A 24,914-nucleotide genomic window follows, 5' to 3' on the forward strand; every position below is an offset into this window, starting at 1 on the left:
ATGTTCCCATATGGATGCTGGGTTTTTCCATCGAACACACCTGCAGGCAGCACTTGGTCAACATCCCACCTCAGCCAGGCCAGAACTCCTGTGTTGAGATTTTAAAGTCCCTTTTAGGGGTTTCAATCTCTGTCCTTGAGGATAGTCGTTAGGCAGATGAGGGATCTTCAGACCGTCTCTAACACAGAGATGTCGCAGCACAGCTGGTCTGTAGCTGGACAAAATAAATCTGGTCATAAATCCAATTGGGCTAACCTGGCTTGTTCTAGAAACAAATCCCTAGGTCAACAATTGAACTCAAGCAGAGACCTCAGACAACCCCATCCGAGCCCTGGATGCAAACATATCACTGGCCAGAGAGCTGGGCAGTGCAGAGATCCCAACTAATCAGCTATCCAAGCCTGGGAAATTCAAAGCCCCTCTAAAAAGAAGCTGTGAACAATAAAAGGAGCTGTTTGCTGACAACCTTTGGTGCGTGCTGTGTCATGTGCCTGTCTCCAACCCACGACCCTCACGTAACAGGAGAATTCTGTAAAACGCTAATTGCAGTGGGTTTAGGATGAGGTCAGGCTCAGTGGGAATGCCCAGGTTTGGGAATACAGCTAGAGAGCCAAGCTGGGAGCACTGCTTGGAATTGGCTGGTGTGAGCAGCAGGAATGTTGCTGGCTGGAACATTTTGAAGAGCTGGAGAAAAGAAGCGTTTTGTGGAAGGCCACCAGCTGCCCTTTGCCAGCAGCAGAAGGTGTGAAGGTCCTCTTTGAGGGCCGTCTCTGCACAAGGACAGCCTGGCCTTCTCCAGTACCCAACCATCTTTCAGGCTTTTGGGCTGGCCTTGTCCCTCACTCTGGAGAAGCAGCTTGCTCTTGGAACTCACACATGCACAGTTTCTGGCTGGATTACTTTGTCTTACCACAGACAGCCCTGGAGACAACACTGCATTGAGGCTCAATCCGCAATAAAAGGGGATTTTGTTCCAGCTTTTGTTCCTCGCACCAGTGAGCAGCAAGCACACCTGGGCCTCCTTCAGGTCTCTGTGTGGGCTGGTAGTCAGCTTCTGTTGGCAATTTAAAGCTTTTCCTCTACTTTTGGCAGCAAAGAATGAAGCATACCCAGGTGCACCCAACCCCAAGTTTCACTCTAAAAAATGACAAATTTCATTCTCCTCTATTCAAGCCGTCAAGAAAACAAACTTTCTTGAGTGAGCTGGGCACAGTGTCCTCCAAGACCATTCACGAGTAGGACATGTTCCAGGGGAAGACTGGCAAACCCAGAGTTTACCCATGCTTAGGAAACCTTTGCAAAACCTTCCCACCTCTAGTGGTGTTGCAGCCTCCTGAGCTCCTGGAGGCCCCAGTCCCCTCAGGCACAGTTTGGACAGGAGGGGGACGGTTCAGTTTCTGAGACGTGGAGACAGGAGAAGGAACAGGCTGCAAACACTGGTACAAGGGCAGGGCTGCTTCCATTTATGGTGCCAAGTGGCAGCACAGAACCTTTGATTGAATGTGTGGGAGGTGCTGAAGGGCAAAAATTCTCAGTGATAAGGACATCTTCACTTATCATAGCAAGGGAAGTGAAAGAGAAAGTGCAATCTATCTTTCATGGAAGCTGTTCAGTTTTTAACAAATTATTTTTGCTGAAGACATGCCTAGGCAATGGTGATTTTAGAGCATTTTGTGACTCTCATAGTTATCCTCACACCGGTTTTGCCACATTTTCTCTCTTTTCTTTCCTGGTGAAGGATTTCTCCTGCCCAGCTGGCTTCTGGTTGGAGTTCTACACTCTGGAGTCCCCGAGTTTTCTCAGCAGCCTTTGCAGCGAGTTCTCAGCCAACGTGTGGCTCTGCTGCCATCCCAAATCTGTGCCTGCCTTGCCCAGCCAGGGCGCAAGTGGGGCATGTGCTGGGCATGGCTGGAGAATTGCAGGGACAAAGTCCTCCAGTGTTGTGATGTTCCGCCTGGTTGGCTCAAACCTTGTCACTCCACATTGAACCCTGCCCCTATTGCTTTGGTATTGGCTCCTGCCCCCAAAACTCCTCCCTTGGCCCTTCCCCTTCCAAGCTACTGCAAAGGCACTGTGAGGGGTTCTGCTTCCTGCTCGGGGTTAGAGTTGGAGTTTGCCTCAGGAAACGATCCTCAGAGGGGCACAGCTCCCGGGCCCTGTGGGCAGAGCTGCCTTGCCCAAGGACAGCCGCTGTGGCGGCCGGGGCAGCTGCACGGCCCAGGGCCAAAGCCCCGCGGCACCCTCAGTCCAGCCCGCCTGACCGGCCCTGCGGCCTCACCCGGGCTCGGGGCTAGCAGCAGCAGCTCCCTGCTCACTGCTGGAGCTGGTGGCCTTCAGCTTCTCCCCGCTGCCTCCTGTCAGTCCCTGCCTGTCCTCAAGGTCGGCAGGGCAGCCGTGGCCAAAGTGGAGCCTCTGGAATTGGTTCCACGGCCTGGCAGAGCTGCCCCCTCAGCCCCCTGTGTCTCCCCGTCCTTCAGCAGCTCCTCAGGGGACAGCGCCGGGGGCCACCGGCAGCTCCCAACGCTCCAGGGACACCCGGGGCTGGAACTGCTGCTCCGCCCGGCCCGGCCGCCAGCTGGGGCTGGGCACAGCAACAGGGGGCACAGGGGGCACAGGGGGAAAAACAAGAGCTGAAACAGGCAGCCGAGGAGGGAAAGAGGTAAAAATGCAGCCTAGGCCTACACAGACATCAGTCTCTCCGTCGGTATCAATTCACAGACCATCACAGAGCATTTGCTTTGTGATGTCAGGGCACGGTTGCCACGTGGTCGTGGTGACATCTGAGGTTGTCTTGGTGCACGGAAGGCCTCAGGGGTGTCAGAGCAGCTCTTGAGCTTGCTCAGCACAGGAGCTTTTGTCCTGCGCTTGAGTCTTTTGTCAGTGGGCAGCTGAACACGGAGAGTAGCCTTGCTGTTCTTTAGTGTTAGAGTTTGCAAACTTGCACAGCAGCTGCCACAATGATTGGGCAGCTTGCAGCTGTAGTTTTCTCTGTTTATGGAGTCGGATATTCCTGCTATTTCCTGACACAGCTGGCACGTAAGTAGAGGTTTCCCCTGGGTGTCACCTAACCGGGCTTTTGTATGTCTTCCTGCTCTTTCTTAGTGACTGAGTTGATTTGGAAACAGAAAGGCCATTTGGATGCCGCTTGGGTGAAGCGCTGTCAACACGTTCAGCTCAAAAGGGGGTGTCTGTAGCCAGGGCTGTGCGGGCAGCATTTGCAAGGCAGCCTGCAGTGGTTGTGTTCCCTCCATGAGAGAGTGTGTGGCAGCAGAGTCTGTCATTTCCTCCCTTTGCTGGGTCAAGCGGGACAACTTTGAAAATGTGGACTGGGAGGCCTTCTTGGAAGGTGCTGTAAAAATGCTCTGGTTGTCTCCAGCGTTCTCAAAAAATCTGGTTTATTTTCCCTTGCCCACTGCAGGTCACCTGAGCCGAGTGTTCAGAGGTTCTGATCCTGAGGTGAGTAAGAAAGGAACATTTGATGTTCCTGGCGTTTAAGAATTGTGCAGCAAGCTGTCAGCTTGGCCTGTGGCAGTAGAGTGCAGAGGACCAGATGAGCAGGCTGCAAGAAAATCCATTTCCATGTCTGCAGCAGCAAGAGCAAAGGCGTCACTGGCTATTTCCTAATTTTCCATTTCCTCATTTTCCATTGCAGAGCTTTAAAAGAGCTAAAAGCCCAGTTTTGCAGGGAGAAAGTTGCCCCCACATAGTAGCCAAGGGGGGAAAATCTAATTCAGAGCAATTGGCAGCACAGTTGAATCAGCCTATTTGAATTTAGTCTGAGTGACTTAGAATCCCATTGCTCTTAAGGTCGATGATTTGTGCTTAGTACAGGCGGTTTGAGGGCTGAAGAGAAGGAAGCTTATAAATGAGCCTGTATCTCACCGTCCTCTCTGTCCACAGATCACAGAAGCAAGAGCAGACTCTCCTCTGGCTCCCTCTGCTCCTGCAGAAGAGGCCAACGAGGAGCCAAATGACCACAGGCCTCCAGCAGCGGTCACACCACAGCTGGAACTTTCCCAGACGGTAAGTGCCACTTCTGGAGGGTGCTGTCTTTAGTGCAAGGCAGAGGTGCAAGTTTCTGCCCAGCCAGCTCTCGCTGCTGCTGGCTGAGGGTGCTGAGTGCTGCAGTGCTGCCAGGACCTAGGGTCTCCCCCCAGCCAGTGACAACTGGGCAATGGGCTTTGATCTGCCACGTTGAGTCACCAAAGGGCTGGTGCTCCGCGTGAGCATCTGGCTCAGCGAAGCTCTATGCCTTGGCTTCTGCAGAGCTATAGCCCAAGGGCGCACGGGCTCCTTCTGGAAGTCAAGAGATTTTGTTTGTTTGTTTTCCTACTTGGGACACCTGTGTTTGGCTTCTGGAAAGTTTCTGTAGTTTTCTCGAGTCGTTCATCACTTCTACAGAGTCTTTTGGGCACTCCAGTTGTGCCCAGCCTTGTCACGTGCAGAGATTGGCACTGGGAAAGGAGGTTGGCAGTGGAAGCAGAGGTGGGCAGGGACACAGAAAGAAGTGGCTGAGCGAATGTGATTTTGAGGCTGAAAGAGGAAAAAGCTGAGCCTGATGGCAGCTCCCTGTCACTTGCTCTGCGTTTGTGTGTGCAGAATCTCAAGGCAGAGCCACAAGCAGAGCTGTCTGAAGCTCAGAGTGACATCAAGGCAGTGAAGAGGAGGAACACAGAAGACATAATGGAGATTCATCCTCAAGAGGAGATGCATCTCCATCAGCAGAGGGGACATCAACAACCTCCGGTGAGTGAGAGAGGTGAAGCTACTCCAATGAGGAAACATCCTCTCTCACTTTATCTTCAGAATGACAAGGAACAGCTGCAAGCAGGGCTGCAGGAAATGGAGGCTAGGGTCAAGGCAAAAGAGAAGAGGATGGAGCAAGAAATGAAAACAATGAGAGCCATACTCAATGCCCTCCGTCAAAGTCTTCAAAAGCAAGTGAGTGAAACAGCAATAACTGCCACAGTCACCAAGCTGGTGCTTTCTGCCCTTCTTGCCTTTCCACTGCAGAGCAGCAGGCAAATGGGGTGATGCCTCTGAGGGCCATCCTGCTGTAGTGTCTGTGGCAGCCATTCTAAAGGACATTTCCTGGTATCTTGAATCTCGACTGCTGCCCTGGACAATGGAAGTAGTCCTTTGGCCTTTTGGCCAGCAGTCATCCAAACTGACTCCTGCTGGCCTCTTCTCGCTCTCCTCGTTTCTTGTGGTGTTTTAACAGTGGAACGTGGTGCCCAAGATGGAGGATGGAAACGAGCTGTCTGTAGCCCTTGTAAATCTCTTCTTTCCCTTTGCTCACAGCTGATGACTCTTGGCTAAGAGGGACAAGCTGTAGTCTCTGACTGCTTTGTTCTCTTTGACTCGAGGTGGAAGTGTTGACATCTGGCCAGGCAGCCTGCAAAGGCCTCCTGCAAATGGCTGAGAAGGAGGAGCCCCAGGATTGGTGTGAGCCACAGGAACTGCCTCCACCAGAAGTGCTGCCGGTTGAGAATGACCTGAACGTGTTGGAGGACAAGAGCACTCCGTGGCGGGAGGTAGAACTTTTGAACCGGGAGCTGCAAGTGTGTCTGCAGCCCTTGGAGGGGGAAAAGAGGGATGAAGTGCAATATGGTCCTTGGGAAGAAGTGGAATATGGTCCATGTGGCAGTCGTCCTTCAGAAAATCCCTGGAAATGGAAGATGAATCTGGCCATGAACTCCAGTAAAACCAGCCTTTGGCTTTGGCCCATCCAGTCAAAGAGAAGTGGACGTGCAAAAAATCCATTTTAAGAGCCCTGCGTGTGGCAGGCTGACAGCATCCTCCTAAGGGCTTGCATTTGGGACGGCATCTCAGGGTCATCTCCGCCAGCCACGTTTCTGAACCAAACTCATTTCTTCTCCCAGATCTACACAGGCTCTTGCACTAAACCTGCTGCAGCAGGAGCATTGTGTCAAAGAGCCTTTGCTCCCCAAGCCGAGAAGGTGAGCCCGGGCAGTCGGTTCATCTGCAGCGCTGACACAGCTGCTGCTCAGCAACAGCAGATCGAGGAGGACTCCCTGGAGCTACTGAGTACGTCTTGTGTATTTCTTGTCTGAGGGACGGTGTCTTGTGTGCATGTGGTGGCGTAGCTGGACCAAGTGGTCCTCCTCAGTCTGATATCACAGGGACAGTTAGGATTCTCCATAGGAACTTGTGTAGAAAATCAGTCTCTGCTGGCCATCTGTGCTTCAGAGCTGTCTGTCTGTCTGTCTGTCTGTCTGCTTGTTGTTGTTGCTGTTAGCCAGCGGACCACAAAGGGTTCAGAGCCCCACGCAACGGGGCTGCCTTTTTAGGTGTCTCCTGGAAGCTGGGATCTCTGCTTGAAAGTCAGCATCTTGAATTTTGTTTTCCTCAGGGACAGTTGTCAGCACGGAAAATCCCATGACAAAATACATCAAAGTCGAAAATATCGGCAGCGGGTGAGTCCAACCACAAAACCATGGGCCAGGTGTTTTCCTGGTGGAGTATCTATCAGGTCTGAAGTCAGGCCAGCTGCAAACGTGTTCAGACACTGAGGCTAGACTGTCCCATCTCTCAGTACCAGTCAGAATTTGTGAGCCTGGCCAGAAGGCGTTATCAAAGACATCTCCACACTGCCAAGGTCTTGCCTGCAGTAGGCAACAGGACCTGGTAGATCTCCTGGTCTCTCAAGTGTGGGACAGCTGTGTGCTAATTTCCTTTGCATTTTTGTGTATCTCTAATCAGCTGGCCACACTAACAGAGGGAGAAGAATCTTGCTTGCCTGAAAGAGGAAGCCTAGCCCCTATCATAGCTCTCTTTGCAAGAGTTTGCTGTAGGAAATATTCCATGGTCAGGATTAGAACTGCACAGTTTAGAAACTGAAACCCGAGAAGAAAGAAGAAACTCTCTTTCTGAGCTGAGACAGTAAACCCCAATGCTTCAGGCCCAGTGGCCATGCACTTGAGAGCAAAATGCATCATCTGCCTTCTGACAGTGCCCTTCTGCATCCTGCAGGTTCTAGGCATTTCCAGCAGAGATCTCCAGTCTGGGCTGGCTTTCACTCCAAGGTCTAAACGGTTTCTCCTTTCTTTGCTGCTCTTTTGTTTCTAGGACTTTTGGAGAGGTTTGTAGAGCGCTCGACACTGCCACAGGAGGAGAGGTAAATGTCAACAGCCCCCACAGACTCTGCTGCTCTCGGGGGCTTTTCTCTCTGGTGTCAGCTGTGGCTGCAGCTTTGGCTAGAGCTGTGTTGAAAAGACACAAGAAGCACAGACTTGTGACAGCCTGCCAGTTGCATTTGGGGCAGTCTTTGTCCTTCTCAGCTGCCAGAAGGAAGGCAAGGGGGGTAGTGGCTCCTTTCACTGAAGGACTCGCTCACTTGCTGAATTGCTGAAACAACAGTTGTGCCTCCTCGAGCATCTCCCTGCTCTTTGGGGCTACAGCTTGAGTCCTGAGTTCTCATTTCTGACTGTCAGCAAATACATCTGAATGTCACTGGTAGTTCCCTTAGCCACCTGCAGTGCTGCACTTAGGAAGTGCCCTTAGGGAGAGAGCTGCAAGGCATCCCTAAAAGCCCTAAGCCCTGCCCATAGCCCAGGAGGTAGCCACAGAGTAGTAAGGGGCGGATTACTTCTGAATCCCAGAAAGAGCAGCAAAGAGTGTGCTCAGAGGTCTGTGGGTGATAGCTGAGACACCCTTGTTACCAAGTGGACAAGACAAAATATCAGTGACCACGTGTCCTGTGACTGGCCCCCAAAGGAGCAGAGAAATGGGCTGTTGGAATGTCAGTTGCTAATTACTCCTTGGTCTAATCCCAAGGCACTTTGGCACAGCTTAGCTGTGCCATTCCAAAACCATGCGCTGCATGAGCGTTGTGGTCTCCTGCCACCAGCTTGGAAAGTGACTGATTTTCAATGTCATTTTAGGTGGCCATAAAGAAAATCAATCTCCAAGGACTGCAGAAGAAGGAATTAATCTTCTCTGAATTACTGGTCATGAAGATGAATGGGAATCCCAACCTGGTCAACATTTTAGACAGGTGAGTTGTTGTGCTTCTGTCCCATGAATGTTTGGTTACCTCTTGCAGAGACGCAAAGTAAAAACCCACTTTGGTCACTGGCAGAAAATAGAGCTGTTAATTATTGGTTGATTCTTATTGCTCTGTTCATCTGCCATGGATGGGAAGAGAGTGCATCTTGCCTGCATGAGTCGTGCCTGGCATGTGTAGTTTGAAAAGTGTTCAAAGACCTGGATCAATCGTATCTAAGTAAATCAACAGCCTGCAAGTTCAGTGCTGCCATGTTGTTTTGGGGCTTGATTTTTTTTCAAGTATCTTCTTAGGTGCGGATAAACGAAACAAGGATTTGCCTTGGATTGTGTCTCCTCTTTTCCATGGCTTTGCATGGCAGGAAGACTAGGGGCTTTTTTCCCAGAAACATGCAGCTTGACTGGTCTTTTATTTGGCCTGTTCCTAAACTGCATTTTTCACTTGCTGGCATCTCCTTTTTCACAGCTCTGCCTTTCTCCTTGAGACAGACTGCAAACACTGCACAACCTAGAGGCAATGTCATTCCTTTTATTCTCTCCTTGTCACAGAGGGACCTGGAAACAAGAATCAAGCACGAGACCAAGGTAGCCATGCATGTTTATGTCTATGCCCTTGTTTCCTTCTTTCAGCTACCTTGTCAATGAGCAATTCTGGCTGGTTATGGAGTACGTGGATGGAGGCACGCTGAGTGAAATCATCAGCAAGGTCTGCCTTTCTGAAGACGAGATGGCAGCAATCAGTCGTGAGGTCAGGGATCCCATCTGTACTTCTCAGGCCTTGGGCAGGGTGGTCTGGGAAACTGGGCTCAGAACTGGAGTGATTCCATGTGCCAGCCTTTGTTTCTGTATTGCTGGTGTGCTATGGGCAGGCAAGAGCATCTCAAGACAACTGCCTGCCAGGGCCTCTGCACTCACTGGACTCTGATCCTGTACTCTTATCTCCTGCTGTTGTATTCTCGCTCTGTTTCTTGTATTTGTATCTGCCCTTCTCCGCCTTGCCTCTTTAAATGTTTACCTCAAGCCTGTCTGCACTGCATTCCTTGCCTGTAAAAGCCAAGGTGGTGGCAGCAGGATTTGAAACAAAGTGCAAACAAAAGAGAGAGATTCATTTCTCACAGTCCTAAGCTGAAAAGGACAGCAGTGCAGCCAAAATGCTCTCTGCTCATGGAAGGGAACTGCTGTGATACTTCCAAGTCTGTGCTGAGGCCGGCAATAAAACCTTTGTCATGCAGCCTCCCAGCCAAAAGTGATCCAACTTGACAGCAAAGGGAGGGACATTTTCTTTCTTGGCAACCCTCGTTTGACCTCTGCATGAAGAGAGCACATGCACTGCAGCAGCAGTCATTCTGGCTGCTTTGCAGAAGGCAGTCTACAAAGGCAGTTGCTGCTGCTCTTCCAAAGGCTGGCATGCCTCTCCTTAGAAAGGTGTTGCTCTGCTAGTCTTGGAGCAGCAAGCTCTTCCTCTCGCTGGCACTGTGTTCTGCCATGCCGCCCCATTCCCCTGGAGAGGGAATTTTTAGGCTGTTTCCTTTCTTGTGTGATGAAATCACTTCCCTAAGTTTCGCCCTCCTGTTTCTGTTTTCTCTCTCAGTGCCTGCAAGGATTGTATTTTCTTCACTCGAAGCACGTGATCCACCGAGATGTGAAGAGCCACAACATCCTTCTGGGAAGCGACGGCTCTGTCAAGCTGGGTCAGTGTATTCTTAGTCAGGTGCAGCGTTCCAAGCACGCAGAGCGTGGGGCTGCTTTGAGTGACTGCCAGCTCCCCAAAAATGGTGCTGGTGGGAGTGCAGGGGCTCCTGTTGCAAGCTGAAGGCAAAATTGCAACATGCACAGAGGTGTGACAAGGAACCACAAGCAGTCAAGAGTGGCGTGGGTCTGTGTCCCTTCCAGAGGGAGAGAGCTACAATCTAAAGCTTCAGGGGAATAAAGGACACTGCTGTGAGCAATGTTTAGAAAGCTGGCATTTTTTTGCAGGTGGCCAATACCACACTTCCTGGGCTTAAGCCCCGAGGAAAGGAAGTGTGGACAGTGCTCCAGGAGATTCAAGAGCACATTCTTAGACTGAGAGCGGGGAATTCTTTTCTTTGGGTTCCTAATTTGAGGTGGTTTTCATTGTGTGTTGTTTTCTCCACAGCTGATTTTGGCCTCTTTGCTCAGCTCCTCCCTGAGCAAAGTAGGCAGAGCTCAGTGGCCAGGACACCTGGGTGGATGGCTCCTGAAGTTATGAAAGACCAACCGTATGGCCCCAAAGCAGACATTTGGTCGCTTGGAATCGTGGGCATTCACATGGTGGAAGGAGAAGTTCCTTCCTGGAATGAAACTCCTGTCTCGGTAAGGTGCAAATGCTCACCGATCCCGCTGTCTTTCTCAGCTGTCCCATGTTGTGTGTGCCATTGGACAAAATCCCATTGCCATCTGCTGGCACCACTTGCAGCTCTTTTTAGAAGGTGGCCTCCTAAAAGTGTCCCCTGCAGCACATCAGCATCTGCTGTAGCTTTGGTTGCATCAGAAGGGAAGTGGAAGGTCAAGCAGTTCAGAAACCTGCCATTTTGCCCTCCAGCCATGCCTGACATTTGCTTTTTGAACCATGTTGGAGCTCTGTCTCTGAAGGAAAGGAATTTTACTGTGGAATGGTTAGATATGTTCTTAGTACCCTTGGAAAGGGAGGTTTAATCTTCGCAGTTTCAATTTTATAGACAAAGTAAGAAAAGAGGAAAAAGCCAAGGAAAACCCCAGAGAAAAAGAAAAAGGAAAAATAGCAAAAGCAAGTGAAAAAGGGAAAGAAAAAAAAAAAGAAAAGCCAAAAGAATAGAGAAAAAGAAAAGCCAAAAGAAAGATCAAAAGAGAAAAGAAACAATCACCAAGTAAATCCCAAAGCAGTCGTGCTTCCTTTTTCCTTTTTTGACCACAGCACAACAATTTTTCTCCATGCTGTAGCATCTTTCCCAAATCCTGTGAGTTATCCAGATTTTCAGCTTTTCAAGACATCTGTCTGGGTGGCCTCTCTAAATTCAGGATGTGTTGCTCCCCAACTGCAGTTAGAATTGTATGCCGGACCCTGAGCTGTTTCTGGGTACTTTAAAAAGTTGATGGGCTTGCAGTCAGGTGCCCGTGGCTGGGATCCAAGGGGTGCGGTTGACGCCGCTGCTGTTCCTTTACCGTGGGAGCAGGGACAGCCCTGGGTTGCACAGTTGTAATGACAGGGAGCACTGCAGCTCCCCACCATGCCCAGTGGCTGAGCTCAGCTGCAGAGGGACACGATCAAAGCCCCTTTGATCTCACCTCTGGCGGTGTGAGAAAAGGAAAGCAAGCTGCCATAAGTATTTGCACTCAAGGGGAGTTTGTTTGCTGGTTTAGGTTTGGAAATTTTTCTCTGGATTGAAGAAGATAATAACAAAGTCTCTTTGGTCACCATCTATTTCAGTGCCAGCAGCACAGAGCTGTTGGTATTGTGATGGGCATTTTTACAGAGACCAGCTCAGAAGCCTCCTGGTGTCATGCGCAGAGCCTGCCGAAACTTGCCGTTCTCTGCCCGGCACTTTCTGCGCTGGGCACACCATGAGTGCATTGACTCGAGTATCCAAATGAGCATTGGCTTATCATAGGGATGGCACTTCTCCTTCCTCTGATTTGACCATGAGAAGGTTTCCTTTTGCCACATAAAGAAGCTGAAACTTGCAGACTGCGGACAGACAGAGCTGTAGGTGTCTCCTCTGTGCCCAAAGAGGCATTTTCATGGCAAAAGATTGGTGCAGGCATCTTTTTGTGTCTGTGTTGAATAGGAGATTCCAAATGTTTGTTTCCTTCCCCGAGGAACGCCTGGTGGATTTCCTTTCATTTCTTCCAATTCCCATTGTTTTCTGGAACAGGACAAAAGGCCTGATGAGTTTTGTTTTATGGCAGATGTGCGGAAGGGACCAACGAGCAGTGCAGAGGTGCCTTTCATGTAATAATCCTTGGAAATAGTAGGGTTAGTTAGACTAGCAAAGTGCCTCTTCTAAAAAGCCTGTCAGGCTGCTGTGAATCCTCAGAGAAGGAAACATGCTTTTGCTGATGGAGTTCCCACTAACTACGTCAGTCAATGAAATAGCTGCCAAAGCAAGATCTGCTGGATGTTGGAAATCTGTGGCTGCATGGGCATTGGGGTTTTTGTTGGTACAGGAAAGTCAGCTCTGCCTCTCGGCCAGGGCACAAACTGTCGCTGCAGAGTGGAGCTTAAACAATGGGATCTGGGAGGGCAGTTGCAGTTCCAGGGAAAGAAGCAGGTGGAGCCGGGTGTTTCCATTTTCTCCAGCCTCAACTGCTGATAGCCACTGGAGGGAGACCAAGGCTGTGGCAGCCCAACCTGTTCTTGCCGCGCACACGTCACTTCCTGAGCTGCTGCCTGCAGACAGACGAGGCACGGCGCTGGTCTGCCAAGGAGCTGCTGCAGGTAAAATGCCAAGGGGCCGCAGGGGAAACAGTGTCCCAGGGACGGGCTCCTCCTGCACTGAAGTGCAAGGCATCAGATGAGCTCCCCTCCTCCTCACTTCCACACTTGGTGCTTTCAAATGAGAACGCTGAGGAATCCTAGAGTGGCCTGGGCTGGCAGGGACCTGTAAAGTTCATCTGGTCCAAGTGGCCTGCAATGAGCAGGGACATCTTTGAAGAGATCGGGTTGCTCAGAGGCCTGTCCCATCTGACCTTGAATGGTTCCAGGGACAATGCACCTACCAGCTCTCAGGGCAACCTGTGCCAGTGCTGCACCATGCTTTGAGTAAACAGGTTTGTTGTTAGACCTGCTCTGACTCCATCCCCATTTTGTTTAAAAGTATTAGCCCACTTGCTATTGGAAGTGGACCTATGTAAAAAAGTCTTCTATTTTCCCTCAGAAGCCACTTTGAAGTTTTAGAAGGTGGCAATAATGTCTCCCTGGGGTCCATTCTTCTTTCTTCAGGCTGTATAAGTCCAGGTCTCTCAGCCTGTCTTCAGAGGACAGGTGCTCTGTCCTCTGACTGTTTCTGTTGCCCTGTTTTGTAATTTGGTGGGGTGCTCAGTTCTATCAAATGGCAAAAGAGTTGAAGCAGAGCAATGTGGAGAACAGAGGCATGAAATAGTGGTGGAGGAAGCATAGGAAACCAGTCCCAGCCAAGCAGTCAGGCATTTGGCCGTGGGCAGAAGGGGCTGTGGAGGGCTCACTGGGGGCCTCTGAGGGGTTCTGGTTTGTACCCCCCCTCCACTCTTGGATGTTTCTGCCACGCAGACAGGGACAGCTGAGGGTGACTGGTCCCAGCCCCATCTGCTGCCTGGCACGGTCAAGCCGATGGCAACTGCCCCAGGGTTTACTGCCAGCTTGTGTGGCAGAGAGGGAAGTGCAGGATCCAGTGCCGCTCGGCTGTCCCTGCTGGGAAGGAAGGTGCCAGCCAGCACAGGAGGGGCAGGGCGTGGAAAGGTAGGCACTGTTCCGTGTCCCTGTGGAAATCAGCACAGTGCCTGTCTTTCAAAGAGAGGGACCTATGTGAGTCATAGAGGTATCCTGGAAAGAGGAAACCCCAGGGAAATTTCTAGAGCAGCGGCAGGGCAAAAGTCCCATCAAGATGAAGACACCAGAATAAACAGATGAGTGGGATTCTGGGCCAGGTTTGCCTATGATGCCAAGGTCCTCATACGAAGCTGTAGGTGCAGATTGTCCCACTGGTCGTGTTTCTGGCTCTTTCTAGAAACCAGAGGGACCCTGATTGAGCCTGTGAAGCACTAAGCTTGGAAAGTCATGGTTCATTGATTTTTGGTTTGTGTTTTTTATTTTCTTTCCTGTGGACAGCATCCGTTTGTAAGATCAGGAAATTCAGCATTCACCCTGACACCGCTGATCATGGCAGTGAAGAAGATAAAGAAGAAGGAGTAGACATGAATGTGACATTCATGTAATGACTGGTTATCTCAATAACCACCTTAGAGAAGGCTTGTAGAGTAGGATTATAGGTTTGATATTCTATATTATCTATATAGAATAGGGTTATGAGGAAATAAAATTGCTGAAACGTAAGCTCATCTGGAAGATTCCGTTCTTTCTCACCCTGTCAATAAGTGCAGCTTTTCTGTCTGAGTGTTCCGTTGTCTGTTGAAGGTGCAGAGTGACATTGACAGCTTCTTAGGTGTGCCTTGAAAGTGGGGAAGGCTCCGCTTCAGTCATCCTCTCCAGACCACAGTGCCTTTGGAATACGGCCCACTGACCGTATTTTGCACACCTGTGGTACTTCAATTTGAGGCAGAAAGGACAGTGGCATTGGCAGGCAAAACCAAAGGAGGAGTGGGGCAGCCAAAAGATCCTGTGCACATGCAGGTCTTCAGCTGTGACTCAAGAGCGTTTGGGTTCGTGCCATTTGGATTTGTATCCCGAAGTGCAATCTCTTTGGCTGCAGGAGAGTCTTGCTCAAGTGAGAAATCAGCAAGATCAGTGAGAGTGCTCTGAGAGGTTTCCTCTGGTGCAGAGCTGTCAGCGTCTGTGAGGTGAGAGCGGACGCAGTCTCGCCCAGGGCGGAGGCCCCTGGCAGAGCCCGGAGCAGCCTGAGCCTGGGCAGAGGCAGGCTGCAAGGAGGCCCTTGTAGCCTGGGAGCAGGCGAATGCTCCGCTCTCAGAGCCCGGCTGGCAGCCGGCCGCTCCCGAGGGGAAGCGTAGCCCAGCTGGGCACAGCACAGACGGGTGGCATCGGCCGTCTGCAGTCTGCACAGGAGCAGAGAAAGGCAAACGGCAGCCGAGGGCTGCAGGCCTGGCTGAGGATTCCCACTCTTGTGCCGGCTGCCCTGGAACTCCTGGCAAAGGGGAGCAGTGTGTGCAGCACTCCGGGCACAGGGGAGGGAGCCGGGCTGCTCTGCAGGCTCCAGCACAGAGTAGTGTCCTCCAGGCACGGCGCTTCTGCCGAGGGAACCGAGGTTGGCGGGCGGCAGGGACAGCTTGCCCCAAGGGCCAAACACACACACCCACTGCAATGGAATGCTGCTTTTTATTGCCTTTCCCAGCCCAGGGTGAACCATGTGCCCTTTCCCTTTGGCTGGGTACTGGGGAACTTTTATTCTCTCCTGACTGCCTACCTTTCTGTCCCCTCCCCTCTTCTACTACTTCCCTTTTGGTCTGGGCTTCAAGCTGGCCCCTCTCCCAGCTCCCAGCAAAAGCCAACAAATTAACTAGAACAAATCCAAGCCATAAATAACAGTACCTAGAACCAACAATTTTCATTCATTTTTGTAATCATCTTCCGGCTGCAGCAAAATATTACCCTGTATCTCACAGAGGGAATCGGGGATGAGCCTGTGGCTGGCGCTTGAGCAGGGAACTGATTTGGATGGGAGCAGGCGGCTTTCAGTAGGTGACTGGTGTTTTCTTGATTAATTTCTGAAGGAAAGACACAACGTGGCTTCAGTCAGCAAACACCTTTTCAAGGTGCAGTGACAAAATGCTTGGGAGCAATTCCCAGAGAAGGAAGGTGCTGAGAAAATCTTGAACTGAAAGAAATCATGAATTCCCTTAGCATTAACAGAGAGAGTTGAGCTGTCTATTTCCTCCAGTGCACTGATTAATGTGTGCAAGTGGCTACCTTAGCCTTGAGAATGGAGTAGTCCTCCTAAGAAGGTAGCGGGAATGCATTCAAGGGGAAGCAAGTGGTTCTAGGAGGCTCTTGAGCATCAGAGGAGAATTTGAGGAATGGGATGTTCCCCGAATGACCACCAGAGATCCTTAAGAGAGCCCTACTCTCTCGTTCTTCACTTCTGAGACGTGATTTAAATTTGTCCAATAATTTGAGGGAATATTTAGCCTGTGAGTTTCTGCAAAGTAATGAGTAGGTCTTATTTCCATGGTTACAAATCAGTAGGTGAGATTTCTGAGTGAGCACATGTTAGAGAAGTGATTCCCCACACAGGCAGCACTGAAATAAAGTCATGCCTCCTTTCTCACACTGAGCTGGCACCGGGGACCGGGCCCTGCTTGGGAACTTCCATTTTAGTCCCTTCTATTGAAAGGTGAGAATGAAACTTCTTCCAGCCGTTTCCCTCTGGTTTCCATTCTTGGGGGCCAAAGCTCTGTGCTGCAGGTGGCCCGGGTGTGTGCAGAGCAATGCAGCCTCCACAAAGCCCTTGGTTTCCCCACAAGCCATCATGATTTCTTGCCAGGTGTGCCCAGCTGTGGCAGGAGAAAGAGCCCGCAGCGCAGTGGGCGCCGTGCCCTGCCCAGCCGGGGCACTCTGGCACAGAGCAGCAGCAGTGCCAGCACCTTTCAAACCACTCCTGCCTTGGCTTCGCCTGGGACACAGAAGCCTCTGGAAAGCAGCACCACATGTCGCGTTCCCGGCTTGGAGCAGCTGCTGCTGGTGGGGGGCAGACCTGGCCCCTTGTATCGCTTCCAAGTGGGAATCCAGGTGGAGACAGAGACATACATACAGAGAAAGCCCGGGCTTGTCCAAGAAGTGGGCAAATGTATGGGGGAATGTGTTAGGAATCATTTCAACTGTTGTGCCAACACTGCCTGCTCTCCTTTTCTCTCTTCACATTTCCTCTTCTTTTCCATCTCACATTTCCCCCCCTTCCCACTCACAATTCTCACAGTTTTCCTGTCGTGTTTCCCTCCCAGTTTTCTCATTTCCCCCACCCTGTTCAGCTCACTTTCCTCCTGCTTTATCTCTCATCTTTTCCCACCTTCCCACTCTTGCCTGGTTTTTTCTTCCCTCATGCTTCTCACCGTTTTTCCCTCACTTACCCTGCCCTTTTCTCCCCTCACGTTTCCCTTCTTTTCTCCGTCATATTTCTCAGTATTTTCTCTTCTCGTTTCTCACTTTCACCCTCCGGTTTCTCGCCCTTTTCCTCTCACATTTCTCACACTTTTCCCCTCACGTTTAGCATTCTTTCCCCATCACGTTCCTTTTACTTCTCCTCTTGCATTTTGTGCCCTTTATTCACTCCTGTTTTCTGCCACTTTTCCCATCAAACTTCCCACCTTTCTTTCCCCTCATGTTTTCTGCCTTTTTCTGCCCTCTGGTTTCTCACTCTTTTCCCCGCAGGATTCTCACCATGTTCCCCTCACGTTTTCTGCCCCTTTCTCTCTCTTTGCCAGTCAAGTTTCTCCCTCTTTTCCCCCCACATTTCCTTCCATGTTTTCCCCCGAGAGTTCTCACGCTTTTCCCCTCATGTTTTTAGAATTTTCCCATTGTATTTCCTGCCTTTTCCTCCTCTCACCTTCCTCTCCTGTTTTCGCTCACATTTTTCACCATTTCCCACTCAGGTTTCCTTCCCTTTTCTTCCCTCACACTTCCCTCCTTTTTTCATTCACATTTCTCACACTTGTCACCTCACGTTTGCTGCCTTTTTTTCCCCTCACATTTCTTAAGCCACTGCTTCCTGTCAGTGACTGTTCCTCTTCAGAAGCTGAGGGGCTTCTCTTCTTTCCTCCTGTCATCCCCTACTCCAAATAATGGGCGCCAGAGCAGCGCTCCAAGAAGCCCCTGCCTGTGCGTCTGCTGAACAGAATGTCGCTGCTCAGCTTGAAGAATCCCATTAAGAACAACCTCAGCTGCACTGCACTTCCTGCTGCAGTTTTGATTAGTGTTTCAATTCTATAGGGTCTTCACAGTGTTCTAAATAAAGAGGTACCCCGAGGGATACACATGGCAGGTGAGCAGCCACTGCACCATCCGCCCCAAGCGGATCCCATCTCCGTTTTCATCACCTCACAGTCACTGTGACTCCTGCCTGGACGAAACCACTTGTGATGCTTCTTGATGCTAAACCAAGTCCATCTGCACAGGAAATGCTTTTGGCCCTCTCCTGGAAAAAAAAGAAAAGTTTTTATTTGAAAACATTCAAACCCCGGAGTTTCTTCCTCTGTTCACCTATTTGAATTGCCTTGACATCCAAATACTGCCAGCCGCCGTTCCAAACTGGCTGGTCTGTGTTGGTGTGCGCAGAGCAGAGGTGCCACGCCGTCTCCGTTTCCCGGGTGTCTGTTAATGTCCGTTTCAGCAGACGGCTGAGGGCTCGGCCTGCCCCAGCCGCCATCTTGTGCGTGGCTGCCTCTGCTCTCTGGCCTCCATCTTGGGCGTGGCTGCTCCAGCCCCGGCCGCCATGTTGTTCTTGGCTGCCTCAGCCCTGGCTGCCATCTTGTGCATCCACCTAGTCCAACTCTGAAACAAACGTGTCGCTGTTTTGCCAGCAGTCAGCACCAGAGACGCCAACACCAGCGTAAGGAGTAAGCGGCTTTTACTGGAGTGCAAAGCAGCAAAGGAGTACCAGAGGATAAGCTAAGCAATGCACCTGATTATTACAGCAGAAGACTGCCCGTAGGGATTAAGAAAGGTACATCGCCAGTTACCCATATGCTTTGCCATCCTCCTGACACACTCGTCAGCTGGCGAGCCCCTGTCACACCAAAGGATTGGAAATGCACTCCCCGTAGCCAGGGATTCCTATGCAGCTGGCCCACCCACAGGCCAGGCCGCAGACTTTGCTGTTAGAGACCCCAGATTTTATTCTGTTGAATAAACAAGCTACCAAAACTTTTAGTGCAGGAACATCTGATTTCATCCTTCTCTTGGCCCGGGCTCAGAGAGGAACCAAGGCAGTTTGCTTTGACCATATATCTTCAAACAAGACCACACAGATCTGATTCTGTGGCCTTGTCTGGCTTCTAAGTGCGGAAAGGTAAATACCTGTTGCACTACCAACCGGATTCATCTATCATCCCGGTAACGGTCCTGCCTGTTTTGTTTATGAGCCCATATAAATACAATGTTTGGTTGGAAGGGTCGTCCGGAGGTTAGCTTTGGCTTAGGGCCTGTTGTTGAGTTTTTAGTACTTCACCAGAATTGTCTTTTTACAGGCAGTGGTGCTGTCCCCTCGGCTGCAATGGCATCTTCAGCTGGTCCCACAGGGATTGCCAACACTCTGGTTGTGCTGCACTCCTTGTGAGCGGAGTCGTCAGTCTCTTGGGTGAGCAGATTCTCTGTCACGGAGTCCAAAATTCTGCTCTGGGATTCACCAAGGTAACAAGAGGAAAGCGCTTCTGCAGTTCTGACATGGAAATTGTCCTGCTGCGTGGGCTTTGCTGTGAGTCTGAAACACAGCAGCTCTCTGGCCTTTCGGTGCTGCTGGCTGAGCTAGCTGCTGCCTACTCAAGGCTCAGGTAGGCACCTGAGCTGCCTCGCCGCACTGCAAAATCCATCTCAGTGCTCATGGCACGCCCAGATGCCTCATCTCAGTGGAAGTCCCACCGGCAGTGTCAGAGCAGCGGCTCCTCGGCATTGGTGCTGCCTGTGCTCTCTGCCCTGGCCCTGGCCCTGGCCGTGGCAGTGCTGGCCCTACTGCCATGCATGCACAGGGAATGGGAACTGCTGCCTGACGTTTTTCAGCTGCGCCACTGCTGCTGCTCAAGACACCTCAATGAATGGATTAGTGGGGTTGTGGGCCATATGAGCCTGTGATAGCAAGGTCCTGGACATGAAGGCAGAGGTGCAGAGTGTCCTGCCAGTCCTATTTCAGCGTATTTCTGGGAACCAGGGAATCCCTCTTGATCCTATGAGGCACTGAGTTTGCAAAGTAATGGTTCCATTGTTGCTGTTGTTGTTGCTGCTGCTGTTGTTGTTCTTGTTGTTTTCCCTTTGTGCTGCATCCCTATTTGATGCCAGCCGAGCCTCTCTCCAGATGGGCATCTCTGATCATTGCAGTGAAGCAATGCAGGCAGTTCAGGAGGTGGTGACGACCATTTCAGGATGACTCTCTCCAGTTCAAGCCCTGAGTGGGAGTCAGAATAAAAACTCTATCAAACCTCAACTCCATTGGAAGATTCCCTTCCTTGTCACCCTGTGAATAAGGTCTACATGACCTTTCTGAATTGTCCATTGTCTTTTCAAGATGGAAAATCCTGTTGATGGTGATTTTGGTTCAGTTAGGAATTGCGGAATGGTCTCCTTCTAATGCCAACACGATTTCTGCTTTTCTATTTCCTTCATATATATTCCTACCTCTGTCGACTACTGTTGTATAGTTATATAGTTCCTAGGTAACTTCAGTACTTTTCCTCCTCTGATAGGCAGAAAGACAAAACACGTTCCAAAGTCTCCTATCTGATCTTGCCTCCTCTAGGAGCAAAGGTTGAAACAGCAGTACTGATAGGCAGTACAGCTAGGAGCAAGAAAGAGGGGCTCCAGAGGAGGTGGGAACAAAGCAGGGATATTTCCTCATTTCTTGTGCTGCTAATTGAGAATTCTTGTCAATTATGCTAATGTTCCACACTTGTAAAACCACATTTGCCCTATGTGGGGCGGGTGTTTTTCCATACCTGCCCCTGGAGGCCTCCAGTTAAAGGCCAGATTTGATATTACCTGCTATAGTAATGTGGCAAAAGTGGGTTGTTTTATTTTTCAGTCATTAGGGCACCACTTCCTCCACACTGCGGTGCCTTTGGAATATGGCCCATCCGCCCTTGTTTGCACAGCTCTGGTCCTTCTACATGAGGCAGAAAACACATTTCCAGCCAAAAGCCCACAAGGAGTGGGGCAGCCAGAGCATTCTGTGCAGTTACAGGCCTGCAGCTGTGACTCGAGAGGGTTTTGGTTGCTGCCTGCTGTGGCAGGTGCGTCTCCTCTGTGACTGCCTCTGCTCCTGGCTGCCCATGGATAGCAGGTACAGGGTTCTGCAAGGAGAATGGAACAGGTTGGTGATGTCTGCTGGCAAGAGAGTGCAGTGGAAAAGATTGGGGAAATGTTTGACTGTAACAAACTGTGAATTCCTTAAGCTTTACCAGACAGTTCTTAGTCCTGTATTCCCTCTTAGCAGTGCAAGTGGTTATCTGAGGTGGGAGAATAAAGAGAGTGGGCCTGCTGAAAAGATAGCTTCAATGTCTTAAAGGGGAAGAAATTTGTTTTCAGAGGCTCTTGACCATCAAAGGAGAATTTGAGGCGTGAGATCTTTCCCAAATGACCACCAGAGACTTTTAAAGCGACCTCTATTCTGATGCAATTAATTTTGTGGAAGTGATTCAAATATATGAAACTGTGTGCAGGGGGTTGGGGTGATGCCTCTGAGGGCCATCCTGCTGTAGTGTCTGTGGCAGCCATTCTGAAGGACATTTCCTGGTGTCTTGGATCTCAACTGCTGCCCTGGACAATGGAAGTAGTCCTTTGGCCTTTTGGCCAGCAGTCATCCAAACTGACTCCTGCTGGCCTCTTCTCGCTCTCCTCGTTTCTTGTGGTGTTTTAACAGTGGAACATGGTGCCCAAGATGGAGGATGGAAACGAGCTGTCTGTAGCCCTTGTAAATCTCTTCTTTCCCTTTGCTCACAGCTGATGACTCTTGGCTAAGAGAGACAAGCTGTAATCTCTGACTGCTTTGTTCTTTTTGACTCGAGGTGGAAGTGTTGTCATCTGGCCAGGCAGCCTGCAAAGGCCTCCTGCAAATGAGTGACAAGGAGGAGCCCCAGGATCGGCGTGAGCCACAGGAACTGCCTCCACCAGAAATGCTGCCGGTTGAGAATGACCTGAACGTGTTGGAGGACAAGAGCACTCCGTGGGGGGAGGTAGAACATTTGAACCAGGAGCTGCAAGTGTGTCTGCAGCCCTTGGAGGGGGGAAAGAGCCCTTGGGATGAAGTGGAATGGTCCTTGTGGCAGTCGTCCTTCAGAAAATCTCTGAAAATGGAACATAAATCTGACCATGAACTCCAGTAAAACCAGTCTTTGACTTTGAGCCATCCAGTCAAAGGGAAGTGGACGTGCAAAAAAACCATTTAAAGAGCCCTGTGTGTGGCAGGCTGACAGCATCTTCCTAAGGGCTTGCATTTGGAATGGCATCTCAGGGCCATCTCTGCCAGCCACCTTTCTGAACCAAACTCATTTCTTCTCCCAGATCTACACAGGCTCTTGCACCAAACCTGCTGCAGCAGGAGCATTGTGTCAAGGAGCCTTTGCTCCCCAAGCCAAGAAGGTGAGCCCGGGCAGTCGGTTCATCTGCAGCGCTGACACAGCTGCTGCTCAGCAACAGCAGATCGAGGAGGACTCCCTGGAGCTACTGAGTACGTCTTGTGTATTTCTTGTCTGAGGGACGGTGTCTTGTGTGCACGTGGCAGCGTAGCTGGACCAAATGTTCCTCCTCAGTCTGATATCACAGGGACATTTAGGATTCTCTATAGGAACCTGTGTAGAAAATCAGTCTCTGTTGGCCATTTTTGCTTCAGATCTGTCTGTCTGGTTCTTTGGTTGTTGTTACCCAGCTCACGACAAAGGGTTCAGAGCCCCAGCAATGGGGCTGCATTTTTTAGGTGTCTCCTGGAAGCTGGGATCTCTGCTTGAAAGTCAGCATCTTGAATTTTGTTTTCCTCAGGGACAATTGTGAGCATGGAAAATCCCATGACAGAATACATCAAAGTCAAAAATATCAGCAGTGGGTGAGTCCAACCACAAAACCATGGGCCAGGTGTTTTCCTGGTAGAATATCTATCAAGTCTGAAGTCAGGCAAGCTGCAAAAATATTCAGACACTGAGGATAGATTGTCCCATCTCTCAGTATCAGTCAGAGTTTGTAAGCATGACCAGAAGACATTGTCAAATTGTCAAATTGTCACACTGCCAAGGCCTTGCCTGGAGCAAGGAATATGACCTGGTTGATCTCCTGGTCTCTCAAGCATGGGACAGCTCTGTGTTAATTTCCTTTGCATTTTTGTATATCTATAATCAGCTGGCCACAATACCAGAGGGAGAAGGATCTTGCTTGCCTGAAAGAGAAACCTACCCTCTGCCATAGCTTTCTTTCCAAGAGTTTGCTGAAGGAAATCCTCCATGGTCAGGATTAGAACTGCATAAGTTAGAGACTGAAACCTGAGAAGAAAGAAGAAACCCTCTTTCTGAGCTGAGGCAGTAATCCCCAATGCTTCAGGCCCAGTGGCCATGCACTTGAGAGCAAAATGCATCATCTGCCTTCTGACAGAGCCCTTCTGCATCCTGCAGGTTCTAGGCATTTCCAGCAGAGATCTCCAGTCTGGGCTGGCTTTCACTCCAAGGTCTAAACGCTTTCTCCTTTCTTTGCTGCTCTTTTGTTTCTAGGACTTTTGGAGAGGTTTGTAGAGCGCTCGACACTGCCACAGGAGGAGAGGTAAATGTCAACAGCCCCCACAGACTCTGCTGCTCTTGGGGGCTTTCCTCTCTGTGTCAGCTGTGGCTGCAGCTTTGGCTAGAGCTGTGTTGAAAAGACACAAGAAGCACAGACTTGTGGCAGCCTGCCAATTGCATTTGGGACAGTCTTTGTCCTTCTCAGCTGCCAGAAGGAAGGCAAGGAGGGTAGTGGCTCCTTTCACTGAAGGACTCGCTCACTTGCTGAATTGCTGAAACAACAGTTGTGCCTCCTCGAGCATCTCCCTGCTCTTTGGGGCTACAGCTTGAGTCCTGAGTTCTCATTTCTGACTGCCAGCAAATACATCTGAATGATACTTGTGGGAGCTCGGTACCTCTGAACAACAGAACCAATTAGATTTCTGCAGAAGCCATTTCATATTTACATTACACTATGTTTATAGATTGTAAGACCACTGTTCACACCTTCATGCCTTTCTTGATCGGTTCGTCTGCTTTGTTTGCTCAGCACACGTCCCTTAGGCAATTTGATTGGCTATAATTCCGAGCCTTCATGGCCTCTATCTCATTCTTCTTGTCCTGGTATTCAATTTCCCAGGCTCCTCTTCTTTTTAGAACAGTTTGTGTCTCTGTGACCTTGATATATTCCCAAAGAGCTGATACTTGTAACTAATATCTCTAGGTGGTAGTTCGGCTTGAGCACTTTGTATTCCAAGTTGTGCGGATCCATTGCTGCAGATCCATTGCTACAGTTACTGGTAGCTCCTCAGCCACCTGCTGTGCTGATGGCTCTCCCTTCTGCTGGAGAAGAGGCCAAAGAGGAGCAAAATGAGCAAAGTTACCACAACCCTACAGCTGTGGTGACAGCAGAGTCAGATTTTCCTGAGATAGTAAATGCCAGTTCTGGAGGGTGCTGTCTTTAGTGCAAGGCAGAGGTGCAAGTTTCTGCCCAGCCAGCACTTGCTGCTGCTGGCTAAGGATGCTGAGTGCTGCAGTCCTGCCAGGACCTAGCATTTGCCCCAGCCAGTGACAGCTGGGCAATGGGCTTTGATCTGCCATGTTGAGGCACCAAAGGGCTGGTGCTCCATGTGAGCATCTGGCTCAGTGAAGCTCTGTGTCATGTCTTCTGCAGCGCAATAGCCCAAGGGTGCAGGGGCTCCTTCTGGAGGTCACGAGGTTTTGTTTGCTTGTTTTCCCATTTGGGACTTGTGTTTGACTTGTGGAAGTGTTCTGCAGTTTTCTCGAGTTGTTCTTCACTTCTACAGAGTCTTCTGGCTTTTGATAAGCTGCAAGGAGGTGATTGTGTTGTCCATGAAGCTGTGGGGCCACTGTTGTCCCGTGTGGCAAAAGAAAGCAACCATATGGCTCTGAATCCTTCTCGTAAGGCAAAAGGCAGAAGCAGCAAGTCTCTGTTGCTCCATTTTGTGGTGAAGTCTTACAGCATTGAAAAGTGCATTGGAGCCTGGAGCGGGGATGAAGCTGCAGGTCCTTGCCTGTTGTCTTGTGTTGCTAAGAACAGGAAGGACACGTTGAAATCCTGTAGGCTGTATTTTATAGCAAACGTGCACCTGTGTGCCAGGAGAGGTGGGTGGGACAAAAGGAGGCAGGGGTGCGGGTCAAGAGCAGCAGAATGTGAGCCCAGGGTGCCAGGAAGGCCAAGGGCATCCTGGCCTGTGTCAGCAATAGGGGAAGAGCAGGAGCAGGGCAGTGACCGTCCCCCTGTGCTGGGCAGCGCTGCGGGCACAGCTGGAGTGCTGTGCCAGTTCTGGGCCCCCACTCTGTTCCAGGTAGCCACTCCA

The 24,914-nt window shown here is 50.5% G+C and overlaps 1 protein-coding gene across 1 annotated transcript; it reads left to right on the forward strand.

Annotated features, from left to right (window-relative positions):
* Positions 1–2,957: 2,957 nt before the first annotated feature.
* On the forward strand, positions 2,958–13,912 carry LOC136303903 (serine/threonine-protein kinase PAK 3-like). The gene is made up of 10 exons (XM_066207603.1): positions 2,958–3,036; positions 3,419–3,456; positions 3,901–4,023; positions 4,600–4,941; positions 7,905–8,017; positions 8,656–8,773; positions 9,617–9,716; positions 10,163–10,359; positions 12,323–12,460; positions 13,829–13,912. The coding sequence occupies exons 1-10, from the start codon at positions 2,958–2,960 to the stop codon at positions 13,910–13,912; spliced, it is 1,332 nt and encodes a 443-aa protein (XP_066063700.1).
* Positions 13,913–24,914: the final 11,002 nt, after the last annotated feature.

Source organism: Chamaea fasciata, unplaced genomic scaffold (genome assembly GCF_029207755.1).
Source record: "Chamaea fasciata isolate MVZ Bird 193981 ecotype frontalis unplaced genomic scaffold, bChaFas1.0.hap1 SCAF_42, whole genome shotgun sequence".
Lineage (NCBI taxonomy): Eukaryota > Metazoa > Chordata > Aves > Passeriformes > Sylviidae > Chamaea > Chamaea fasciata.